At 33.9% G+C, this 12895-nt stretch overlaps 2 protein-coding genes across 4 annotated transcripts; both read right to left on the bottom strand.

Moving 5' to 3' along the window:
- Nucleotides 1-200: 200 nt before the first annotated feature.
- LOC107605091 (uncharacterized) lies at nucleotides 201-2552 on the bottom strand. 2 transcript variants are annotated; one of them, XM_016306841.3, is made up of 2 exons: nucleotides 2237-2552; nucleotides 201-1588 (listed from the first exon to the last, which is right to left on the bottom strand). In XM_016306841.3, exons 1-2 carry the CDS (start codon nucleotides 2291-2293, stop codon nucleotides 491-493), a joined length of 1155 nt encoding a protein of 384 aa, XP_016162327.1. In that variant the 5' UTR covers nucleotides 2294-2552; the 3' UTR covers nucleotides 201-490. The 2 variants fall into 2 exon arrangements, with proteins under 2 accessions (XP_016162327.1, XP_016162326.1); XM_016306840.3 differs by having other exon boundaries at nucleotides 201-1591; nucleotides 2237-2521.
- Nucleotides 2553-3277: 725 nt separating this feature from the next.
- On the bottom strand, nucleotides 3278-7306 carry LOC107605089 (protein kinase PVPK-1). 2 transcript variants are annotated; one of them, XM_016306839.3, is made up of 4 exons: nucleotides 6859-7223; nucleotides 6566-6655; nucleotides 5367-6295; nucleotides 3278-4325 (listed from the first exon to the last, which is right to left on the bottom strand). In XM_016306839.3, exons 3-4 carry the CDS (start codon nucleotides 6275-6277, stop codon nucleotides 3485-3487), a joined length of 1752 nt encoding a protein of 583 aa, XP_016162325.1. In that variant the 5' UTR covers nucleotides 6278-6295; nucleotides 6566-6655; nucleotides 6859-7223; the 3' UTR covers nucleotides 3278-3484. The 2 variants fall into 2 exon arrangements, with proteins under 2 accessions (XP_016162325.1, XP_088347253.1); XM_088491127.1 differs by lacking the exon at nucleotides 6566-6655 and having other exon boundaries at nucleotides 6859-7306.
- Between the last annotated feature and the right edge of the window lie 5589 nt (nucleotides 7307-12895).

Consider the following 12895-nt stretch of genomic DNA (forward strand, 5'->3'; position numbering starts at 1 on the left):
TTAGTATAAAAATAATATTTTTTAATAAAAAATACTTTAAAAATTTGTAAATGTTAAAATAAAAAATTAGATAAATATTTTGAACTGATGATACTTTCATAAAACAAAAGTAAACAAACAAACGCAAAAGGAGTCATCTACATTCAAGTATTCAACACAAACCATCATGGGCATTAAGCAATAAAACTAAACATGAATTATAAACTAAACCACCAGAGTGATTGTAAAGTATATCTATAAATTGGGATATATGTATATACTATATACATACATTGCCGAAGAGAAAGTATTTGAAGTTAAATATACAGTGGTTTCTGTGGAACTATGTATCTTTTTTCAGGCTTGTTCGATCTGTTCTGATCGAATATCCTCTAAAGAATGACCTATATGAAAAATAACTATACATCATTCGATTAGAGCTTCCTTTTTTTGTGTGTGTTAAAATAAAGACACTATCAATATACAAGGAAATTAAAGTTGTGATATTGAATTAGCCAAATTCTCTTATGCAGTTACCAGGCAACAAGTACTTGTACTTATCTGCATTGTTCAACAAATACGCGGGAAGATGAACGGCCGAGTAGGAATGAGGGATCGGCCCCATCTTCCCGATGATCTCCCTGAATGTGTACTCTTCCGGAAGCATGTCGAACAAGTCAGCGCCTCTGCATATAATATCTTGAATCCTTTCAGGGCTCAAGTAACGAGAAAAGCGCACCCGGTCAGTATGGCTGTAAGCCTTCATCTTGAATATGAATTGGCTGATATGTCGAAAACAGAAGCTGCAATGCCAGCCTGCATCCGACAACAACAACTCACCCTGTCTATAGTGTGCATACCTGGTCTTTCCAGGCACATACCTATGAATGGAAGCTCTCCAACTCTTGTTGTCCACAAAGAACTCATAAGAATAGAGGTAGTTCCTTAACTGAAGATGAAGAACTGAAGGAATATCGTCGCACCACCTCAAGAGATTAATTGTGTGAGCGCTGGGAATCTCATCAACATCTGACATGATTAAGAGATCATCATCTTCAATGCCAGCTATCCTTAGAAGCTGATCGAGCGCAACTCTTTGATACGCCTCTTCCACGAAGGGATTTTCTCTTTTCTTGAATCTTCCTCCAATTACTCCATATGTCAGCCGAGGCTCAACAAACTTGAACTTGCTCCTATTTCGAGCAAAAACCAGAGGCTTCATTAGCCCTGTAAATGTTGAGTTCGATTCAAGGAGTACAAACTGTGTGATATAGGGATACATTTCGTTCCATCGAATGGTAAGCATGTCGATTTCATTGCTAAACAACACTGCGTCGAAAACTCGCCTTGGGGATTCGCGAATCCCCCATCCGTGAAGCTTGCACAGAGACTCCATCGACACATCATCGTTGTAATAGTGAGGGATTTCGTGGAATGGCCTTGGAGGAGAATCCCAGAGCGGTCTGAAAAAGTATGAAATTTTTTGACCGTGCAAGTACACACCTAAGATGCTCAATGGAAGAACCAGAAATAGAAAAATCACAACCTTAAAGTCCAATCCTAGCGACATGCACTTTAACCTTGATATGCTTAATGCACCATGAGATCCCTGCTACATAGAAAACAAAGTTGAGATTCACCTGCAGTTGTATTTAACTATAAGTGAAAATTCGCATGCAGTTATCTTTTATCAGAGATTGATATTCAAAAACTGTTAGATGATAATTCAATCAAATCATTTACATGTAAGTTTTCATCTTTAACTAAATTATTATCTGACGCAAAGACTGCAGGTGAATTTTCACCTCTGATTGCTCCAAAAAGAATGAAATAATTCAAAATGAAAGATATATGCAGAACAACATTCAAAATTATCATCATAAACAAACGCCAAAATGGGCACTCAGGAAACGTGCGTGCACTTTAAACCACAAATACACACAAATAGTTGAACATGTGATACAAATATTCATATTATTTCCCTTGTTCAACCTATTTAGTAATACCAACAAAATCAGCGAATGAAGAATAAAATAAAATAACAAAAAAATGATTGAGAAAAATGAGTGATAAATTCTTTCTTTGATTAAAAGGATGTTTTTAAGGATGTTTTTTTTTTTGGTATTCCTGAAAAAGAAAGACCGAACATAACTCAAGCTATCATTTCGCATTGAGAACATTGAGCAACAAATAAATATAAAAAAAAAGAAGCAAATTTCTGAGTAGAGAAAAGTTTGGTTAATAAAAAAACAAGTACCTGGTCACAAAAACCTATGTCATCAGTTTTCTTCGAATTATAATACCCTTCATCCATGGTTCTGAACAACCCACAAAAAATTCCAAAATTTCTTTTTTGTGGGTTATCAACTCTATTTTTCCTTTCAGTTAGAAGATATGAATATTCTCATGAATCTCATGCCCGAAATGGCAGAAAAAAAAATCGGCAAGGAGGGATAAACCCAGAAATTATATGATATTTGAGGCTTGTTTCGCTTGTAACGTCAATAATAGCGGTTTAGTTTGGTTTTTGCTTCTAAATATTGAAGGATGAATCAGGAAAGGGATTTTTCATTCGAAGTTAACGGTTTTGTGTGTGTATATATATAGTGGTAACCACCAAGGTTAATAAGTAATTATAAATTACCTAAAATAAAAGAAGTTAACAACAAATTATTCTCATTTTGCTTTTCTTACATTTTATTTTATCTGTTCTTATCCAAAATGGGTAGTTAAAAACTAAAGTTGTACTATTTTTAGCCCAATTAAATTTGTCAAGTAGATTTATTCATCAGAGTTAAAATGATAGAGAAAGAGTTACATATTGTCTTCTTTTCTTTCTATTACAAAGTAACAAAAATAGATTTATTAGTATTATTAGTATAAAAGTATCTGAATTTTGAACTGTACATAATTTTTAGTTTAATGACATAGAAAAATGATACAAAATTTTAATTAAAAATAAAAAAATTAGTTAAATAATATATAAATGATTTTGAATTGTAAAAAAAATTGAATCAATGCACAAAGAGTAAGACGGTTGTGTGTAATAACTAATAACACTATTCGTGGTGCAAAAAGACATGGGTCAAAAGCAAATTTTTTATTTTTTATTTTTTTTTATGTTTTTTTAATCAAAACCAAAATTATATGAAATTGGAAACTTGCGTGCCTGTTGTCATCATATGAAGTTGATATTTGAAAATCGTTAGATTATTTAACAACTCTAACTAAAGTTTTATCTAACAGTTCTCAACTATCAATTTTACATGAAAACAACTAACTGCATGTGAGTGTTTACTTTATGCGAGAGAATAGAAACTTTGATCCTTAGCTGAATGCGTTTTGGAGTTTCTTACAGCAGTTTATCATGGACAAATTACAAGCTTTGATCATCGCGGGGAAAGAGTTGCATCCTTTTATACAAATTGAAAGGAACCAAGGAGACATAACAACACGAAGTAAAAGATAGAAACTATCCCAAAGAAGGAAAAAACAGACATTAGGATCAAAAGAAATCAATATCTAAATAGTTACCAGAAGGCTTGACACCAGGCGGCTTTTCCGCTGCGAGGGCCTTCATGGCCTGCCTTGGCACCTCTGGAGGACTCGCACAGCGGATCAGCGCCCAGTTAACATTATGAAAGAACGGATGCTGTTTTATTTCTGTCGCTCCGCGTCGATAGGCCAGCCGATTCTGCGGCTCTTTCACGAGTAAACCCCGGATTAAGTCCCTGGCTGCAAAGCTTACTGTAGGGGTTTCTGGGAACCTTAAGGGCTGGCCAACAACATTAAACAGAGTTGCTCTGTTTGCTGAGCCTTTGAATGGTGTTCTACCAAACAAAAGCTCATACAAGAATATCCCAAACGTCCACCAGTCTACAGCACTACCATGTCCTTCACCTTTGATTATTTCGGGTGCCAAGTACTCGTGTGTTCCTACAAATGACATTGATCTCGCATTCGTGGGCTCGGCGATGAGCTCAGGGAGAGGGGTCACCTGATTATGCACATCATTCTTTTGTTTTGACTTCTTTTCTTTCTTCTTCGACTTCCCTTTAAGAAAGCGCGGCGTAAAACATGAAGGCTGGATGCAGTCCGGCTGCATCACGCAAGTCGGCTCAATGCAGGCCGGCTGAACACAATATCCTGAGGTTTTCATTTCCAAGAAAGAGTTTGTGGACTTTACAACAGTAGGACTGACTGCACACCTTAGAGACAGATCGAAGTCCGACAGCATTATATGACCGTCTTCCCTCACCAACACGTTTTCCGGTTTAAGGTCTCTGTAGATGATTCCAAGCATGTGCAAGTACTCCAAAGCAAGGAGAACTTCTGCCACATAAAACCTGCACAGTGCAGATTAATAGAAAGAGTATAATTAGTATGAAATGTTTGATACTTTGTATGAAAATGCATCAATTTGCAACATGATGAATAGGACTTCGGACTTTGAACCGACTTCCACCAGCTCACCAAGCATGCGAAGAACATCAGATTGTTCTTAGCCTTTCAAAAAGAATTGTAAATCAAAAGGAAAGACAGCATTCACAAGAATTGAAGTGAAGGCTAACAAAATAAATGGTGGCTTGTAATGCAAGACGAATAAACACTAACGTATCTTGTACAATTATAGAGAAGGATGAAGAAATAACTAAAACTATGATGGTAGTACATGCAAGCAAGCCTAAGGTTTGGTTTTGAAAAACTTTTACTTTTCGAAAGTAGATTATCAAAGGGGGCTTTTGAAAGATAACTTTCTAAAAGTCCATATATATTTGGTAAATCAAATTAAAGATGACTTTTAATAAGCACAAACAAGAACAATTGTGTTTGATGAAATAACACTTAAAATTTAAAAAACTACAATAGACACACATATAAGAGTAAATTTGGATATTTATTAATATATGAGGTTATGTTAGATTTTTTAATTTTGATAAGCACAAGCCAACTTTAAAAAACTCTTCTTTAAATGCTTTCAAAAGCATCCATGTCTTTTCAAAGCTGAAAGCACAAGTATATGGTCGTTTTATTTATCAAACACAAAATGAAGAGCTTGCACCTCTTCAAAAAAAAAAAAAAAAATTTACCAAACCAAGCCCATTTCTAGCCAGTTTGGGAGACATCCTTAAACAGAGTCGAAAAAACATGAGAATTTCCATATACATGAAAACAAATATCTTGGATACTTGAAAATCTTATAGGCCATGTTTTGTTTAAAGTGTGAAATGATCATTTGTATTAGTCACTGATGGCCTCTCATCATCTTATGATCATTATTCTAGTTTCCATCCTAGTTCCAAAGAACATTTGCATTGAAAAATCAAAGGAATATACTAAAGACTAATTGCAGGGTGGAATGCAGAAAAGAATAAGGAATTGCCAACCTGGCAGCATGCTCGGAAAAATACTTCCCAGGTTGTCTTTGTCTGAGTGCATGCAGATCCCCGCCGGGGCAAAACTCCATTACCAAGCAAGAGAATGTCTCTGTCTCAAAGTGAGTATACAAAGTTGGTAAAAAAGGATGATCAAGAGACTGCAATATCTCTCTCTCCGTTTGAGCCCTCTGGAGCTTATTGCGATTCGCCAGCTCCGTTTTGTTCATTACTTTCATAGCAAAACAAGCCCTTGTGCCACCTAACTCAGCTAGATATACACTTCCTATGTCTCCACACCCCAATTTCTTCAACAACCTGAAATGCCTCATTTCCAAAGCTCCATCCCGAGCTCGGACAGCTTGAATTGCTTCCCATCTTATATCATTTGCCTTATGGGGTTTATACAAAGCACTACTGAAGCTACTGGTGCTGCTCTCATCACTAACATCACTTCCTGTACTCCCTCTACAGATGCTGCTCTTCCTGCTCTCATTGAATTCGGCCGAATTCACAGCTTCTCCGCTTTCAACAGACTTATCAACACTTACACATTCACTGGCTCCAGCAATTGTAGAGCTTTGTTTGGCTTCTGAATAGAAACTCTTCTGAGGGCTCGGACAACAAGTAATCTCCGATTGATCAGCAACTCCATTCAATGCACCAGATTTGTGTTTCCCAGATTCCATTTGGCTGCTCAAATCATAATTCTTGGCATCTTCAAACTTTGGTTTGATGCACAATTTCTTTTCCATTGTGACAATGTTCTTCGCTAAGCAACTCTCAACTGTGTCATTGAGGCCGAAAGTATGAGGAGCAGTTGAATTCGGAGTCCCAGATGTCGAAGGAGGATCATGATCTACCCCAGAAACTAAATTCTGAACCTCTGGCAAAGACTCAATTTCATCAACAGCGGACTCCATCAACAAATTCTTAAATTGCTGTAAAATCAAATGCAACCCAGTAAATTAACAAAACTACCAGTTACGAAATTCTCTAAATAGCAACAATTTGCGATGTTTGTTGAAATAAAAAGCATTGAAATGAAGCAAAATGAAATCCAAATGCCGAAAATTGGGGGAAAAGTTCAGAATTCAGACAACTGCAAAACCTATAACCCAAAAGAAAACATCGGGAAAAAAAAAAATACATAAGAAAACCTATAAAAGGCTTCGAGAAAAACAAGGTTTTCAGACTTGGACAAGTTTTACCAAGAAAACCCGGTTTCTTCTCTGGTCAACATGAACAAAACAGAACCATAACTTGACAAGTCCAACGCCTTCTCCTGATGCCAATAGAAACTAAAACAAATAAAACCGAAGTTAAAGCGTGTTAAAATATCCAGAAACTAGCTTCAGCTTTTTTCTTTGATTCCACTGCAGGAACAGCTATTATAAGCCACCCCAAAAAGAAAGGAAGCAAAAGGGTACACACCAAGACATACAGATAGGAGAGAGAGAAAGAGAGACCACAAAAAAAAAAAAGGTAAAGAAAGAACACGAACCTTATCATCAAAGGAGAGACACTGCAATGTTATGCCAGAAGAAGAAACCTTGCTCCATGGCTATAGAACAAGTTGTCAAGAAAGTGAAACAACTTCAGTTTGGTGTGTGTCTTTGCTCTTCTAGTCCGTAGAACATGAACCTCAGATCCGATCCAAAAGAAGAAGGAAGGGACACTTAACAAATAAAAACTGTAACAATAATAACAATAACAACAGAGACTGTTGATGTGCTCTTTTATAATTTTTGGCCTTTTAATTAAGTGGTGAGTTGCAGGGTGCTTTTTATTATTATTTTTTGGCTTTGTGAATTGAGAATTGCAGAAAACGAAGACAACCTCGCAAGCAAAGCTACGCGGGGAAAAAATAAAAGTAAAAAATAAAAAAGTGCTGTTCCTTATATAAATGGTTATGTTCCCTCCAGACGAAACCCAACCTCGTCAGTTTCTTCTTCTTGTTTTTGCCTTTTTCCATGTTTATCTATCTTTTGCAAAAGAAACTAATCAAATTATGTTTAAAAAAATGTTTTCAGACTTACTTTTCAAATAATAGAGTTTATAGGTTTAAATTAAATCATTTCTATGAAGTTAAAATTTAGAAAAAGTGATTTTTTTTAAAAGTTTATTTAAAAAATTAATTTACTCGTTATAAAAAAAATTAATATTCAAATTAGTAGTATAAAATATATATTAAATATAAATTAAATAATGTATATATTTAAACAAAAATATAAATGGACTTATTTTTATATACACAAAATATTTTTGTTATAAAATATGTAATTTTTGACTTCTTAGACTATATCTCACTCACTCTTAATATCCATAAAGTTTGAGACTCCTATTATTCGATTCTTAAGTTTTATAAGTGATTTTTATCACAATTTAAAAGATAAACATATAGTTACTCATAGAACTTTATGTGCAATCATACACTCGCTTAAGAGAGATTAAGATTTATCTTTCACATATTATCTTGTAAAAGAAAGAGTTTTGTAGCTCTTTTAAGTGTTTTCAAGTTGTGATTTCTTCAAAGTTTTTTTAGAGCTAATGTTTTTAAGATTGAAGTTTGTTACACAATTGTTTTAAGCGATTTTTCAAGCACCCACTAAAGCTTGATATATAGTAGAAAGTACTTCCTGACATCTTGGTGGGAAGAACTCGACATAGATAAAGATTTATAGTTTCAAAGTAGTATGAAAAAATACAATTCTTTATTAGTGTTTGCGGTTCGCTTGCGAGCCTTTCGTAAGTATTAGTACAAGTACATTTAAGTTATCTCTATTTCAAATAGTGCGAGAAATATTAGTACGTGGTTTAAATGTTTAGTATTCGCTTACAAGCATATGAAAAGTTGAGATACGTTTCTTTTGGGCAAAAATTTATCATTAATTTTATTATTCAATTCACTTACTTTTGAGTATATTTTTTCTTATTGAGTAACAACAGGACCATTGATAGTTGGACTTTAAAGTCATTGTTTAAGCCATCTTCACCGTGGTTGAAGCAAACTCGTATAGTAGAAAATTTTGATGGTGGGGATAAAATATATATAGCATAATAATTTTTATAATAAAAATAGAGTAAAGTATTATTTATGTCCCAAATATTTAGGGTAAATTTCAAATTTATCCTTAATATTTTAAATGTCCTATCTGTATTTTAAACGCTTCTAAATCGAATCAATGTTGTTTTATTGTCTAAATGACTAACATTTCGTTAACGACATTGCATACGTGAAGGTTAGTATACACGGTGGCAGGACATTTGTTTGTTACCATTATTGAATTAAAAAGAAAAAAAATATTTTTAATATATATTTGTGTATAAATTATCTATTATAAATTTGTGTATATATATATATATATATATATATATATATATATATATATATATATATATATATATATATATATATATATATATATATATATAACTTATTTTTAATATATATTTTATATTTTAAAATTTATTTTGTACAAATAATTATTTTTTATGTATACGTAACATAATTGTTTGTATAATTATATTTTGTTATTATAAATATGATTAGTCTTCAAAATATTCAATTACAAATTAAAAAATTAAAATAATAATTTAAATAATAACATATAATTTAAATTTTTTTTATATTTTATATTTAAAAAGATTGAATAATTTTTCATTAACAATATAATCAAATGTCTCTTTTTTGTATATATGTTGTTAAACAATTATTTAAAAATATTTAAACCCCACCTTTTATACAATTAGCTCTGATCTTAATGATATTCATAGTTGAAAAAGTTCATTCAATTAGTGTAATTGTTATGAAAAAAATTAAAACTAATTTCAAAAGAAAAAAATACTAATAGATAGATAATATTCTTTCAAATCGATTTTTAAGAAAGAACACCAATCTCATTTAAATTTGAGAATTTATCATTATAATGCACATCTAATATAAAGTTTTTAAATTGACTATCAAGTGTCAAAAATTGAATAAAAAATTATTGTAGGATCAAATATAATAATATAATGAGAGCAAATAAATATTATTATCATGTACTATTCAAAAAAATTTCAAATTGTTGCCCCACTACAATATAAGTAGATCCGTTTGGTATTAGAGTTCTGTAAAAATTAATACAAAGCATCCAACAAAAAAGTTTGGCCTGCAAAGCAAAGAGCTATTGCTAAGACAAACAAAAATTCGGATCATACAATGAATTTCCAAAATGGTTGTAATGTAATGGAGACTCATGGATCAAACCAATGTTATGTTTTATCTGAGTGTTGTGGATATTTTTTACTATGTGAAGACTTTTAAACACTGTAAACCACTTATCTCCATCAACAGAATCTACTTGTATGACAAATATGAAAGGACTTTATTGATGGTTATTACTAGGATGACAATTTTAACATATTGTCAGTTGTATTTGTAGTTGACAAAGAAGAGACGAAGGAAGCCTAGTCGTTTCATGACTTAGCTCATCCAACAGGACATGCCTTAATCGAGCATGTTAGTGATTTATGAAAAAAGTACAAGTCAACTGATTTTGCATGGAGCGTTGATAGAAGTTGTTGAGTCTACAGCGAAATTTGGACTTCTAATAGATACAAAGTAATATGAAATTGAACACTATCCACAATAATGCACTAACTATAACAAAGCCAATACGAGAAAATAGGATGTGAATTAATTTTCTTTCTTATTTTTGATGATATTTCAACTACATTGTTACAGAAATATATATAGTATCATCTATGCTATAATTTTAATGAATGAGAATAAAATCCTCTTATTTTAATGAATGAGAATAAAATCCTCCTATGAAAACTCTCTACAAGTTCTTTTCTATTAAAACTCCTTGCAAACCTTATTTTACTCCCTAAGTTTGCTCTTAACTTTTCTTTTATTCTCATAATTCTCCACCTCATTTACAATTTGAAATCTATTTTGGACGATCAAAGTGTGGTATTCATATCTGGTTGCATCATTTTTACAATGACTGCCTACGTACCCTTGTTCAGAATAAAACCAATCGTAGTTCCTCTATTTCTCCATGTAATGCCTAACATGAAGCAATATTGAGCAATTCCAAACAGTGTTGGAATTTGTTTCCTGATACTACTTTAGTCAACATATCAGCAGGATTTTCATCTGTGTATTCTTTTATAAGAGAAATGTTACCTTTCTCTATAACATCGCGCACGAAGTAATATCTTACATCAATATGCTTGGTACGAGCATGATGAACCTGATTTTTAGCCAAATAAATTGCACTTTAACTATCACAACTCAGATTCATGCAATCTTGCTTCAACCCCAAATCATCTAGAAGACCCCTTAGCCACAATGCTTCTTTCACCTCTTTTGCTATTGCCATGTACTCAGCTTCTGTAGTAGATAGTGCCACTGTAGATTGTAACATCGATCGCCAACTAACTGGAGCACCTTGTATTTTATATACATAACCAGTCGTAGAACGTCTTCTATCTAGATCACCAGCATAATCAGAATCAACAAAGCCACTAATTTGACATGATTTTCCACTAAAGCATAAACCTGTGTCAATGGTACCCTTCAAGTATCTTAATATCCACTTGACTGCTTCCCAGTGTGCCTTACCCGGGTTTGCCATGAACCTGCTAACAACACTGACTGCTTGTTAAATATCTGGGCATGTACATACCAAAGCATACATTAGGCTACCGACTGCACTAGCATAAGGTACATTTTCCATGTAAGCCTTATCCTCTGCTGTTGTGGGAGATTGTTTACCAGAGAGCCTAAAATGTGGAGCCAACGGCGTTACCACCAATTTAGCATTTTTCATTTCAAACCTTTCAATGACGCGCTCAATGTATCATCTTTGGCTCAAGAACAATTTTTGGCTTGATCTCTCTCTTTTAATTTTCATGCCTAATATTTTTCGTGCAGCACCCAAGTCTTTTGTTTCAAATTCTTTACCAAGTTGAACCTTTAACATATCTATCTCTACCTTGCTCTTAGAGGCAATAAGCATGTCATCCACATACAATAAAAGATAGATATAATCACCTCCAAGAAGCTTACGAATGTATACACAACAATCATAATTATTTCTGGAAAAATCTTGTTTTAACATAAAGGAGTCAAATCGCTTGTACCATTGCCGAGGAGATTGTTTCAATCCATATAGCGATTTCCTCAAGTGACATACCTGACTTTCTTTACCCTCAACCTTGAAACCCTCAGGTTGATACATGTAGATTTCTTCCTCTAAGTCATCGTGCAAGAATACAGTCTTCACGTCTAGTTGTTCCAACTCAAGATCACCATGAGCGACAAGACTTAAAAGCACCCACATGGAAGTGTGTTTCACCACAAGAGAAAATATCTCATTATAATCAACACCTTCTTTCTGTGCAAATCCCTTTGCTACTAACCTAGCTTTGAATCTTGTACTATCTGACTTAGTAGGATCTTCTTTTCTTTTATACACCCACTTACAACAAATTGCAGTCTTTTTCACGGGCAATGGGACCACATCCCATGTCTTGTTCTTATGAAGAGATTGCATCTCTTCCTCTATAGCGACAAACCAACTCTCTCTATCTTTGTCTTTGATAGCATGTTTGAAGGTGACCGGCTCATCATCCTCAACTGAGAGTGCATAATCTACCAAGTTTACCTGCCCATAATGTCTCAAATGCTTGTCTGACCCGAACTTCTGAACAAATTTATAATTCCTCTTTGGCCTAGTAGATGCCAAAGAATCCTGCTGCTGCTGTTGTAATGCATGTGCATTTTTTCACTGAATTTCCTTATGATCAAGTTCATCCTCTGCGTCATCTCAAGTAGCATTAGGATGCTCCATGAACATTACTAGAGCCTATTTGTTGGTATTTAGACTCTATCTCCACCACTTGAGTATTTGAAATTTTTCCAACATCACCATCATCTGGCACCATATCTTTAGACAAAGCTACCATAGATCGTTCATCAAAGGTAACATCTCTGCTAATTACAAACTTAGAATCATTTACACTCCAAAGGTGATAGCCTTGAACCCCTCTTGGATACCCCAAAAAAATTGCCTTCTTAGCTCTATCATCAAGCTTATTATCTTTGACATGATAATAGGCTGTGCATCCAAAGACTCTGAGTTTCTCGTAATATGTATGTTCTCCTGACCACACCTTATAAGGTGTGTCTCCATCTAGAGAAGAATGTGGGGGATCGATTCACTATGTAGAAAGCTGTAGCAACCGATTCTGCCCACCATTATCTGCCTAATCCAAAATTAGAGCGCATACACCTTGCCTTATCAAGTAGCGTACGATTCAGTCGTTCGGCGACTCCATTCTATTGTGGTGTTTCTCTAACTGTCCAGTGTCTTGTAATGCCTTCTCTGTCACAGAACTCCTTGAAAGCCCCATCCGTGTACTCTGTACCATTATCAGATCGTAGAGTTTTTAGCTTCCTACCTGTTCGGTTTTCAACCATTGCTCTCCACTGCTTAAAAGTATCGAATACCTCATTCTTATGTTTGAGGAAGTAAATCCAAACATAC

This window comes from Arachis ipaensis, chromosome B6 (assembly GCF_059453495.1).
Source record: "Arachis ipaensis isolate K30076 ecotype BB chromosome B6, ASM5945349v1, whole genome shotgun sequence".
Classification (NCBI taxonomy): Eukaryota; Viridiplantae; Streptophyta; class Magnoliopsida; order Fabales; family Fabaceae; genus Arachis; species Arachis ipaensis.

Bases quoted from the DNA above. Each gene is read 5' to 3' on its own strand.
- LOC107605091 (XM_016306840.3), bottom strand. From the start codon at position 2,293: ATGGATGAAGGGTATTATAATTCGAAGAAAACTGATGACATAGGTTTT. The intron at 1,592-2,236 runs GTACTTGTTTTT...TTTTCTATGTAG, and splicing joins ACATAGGTTTTTGTGACCAG to CAGGGATCTCATGGTGCATT.
- LOC107605089 (XM_088491127.1), bottom strand. From the start codon at position 6,277: ATGGAGTCCGCTGTTGATGAAATTGAGTCTTTGCCAGAGGTTCAGAAT. The intron at 4,326-5,366 runs GTTGGCAATTCC...TGCACTGTGCAG, and splicing joins TTTTCCGAGCATGCTGCCAG to GTTTTATGTGGCAGAAGTTC.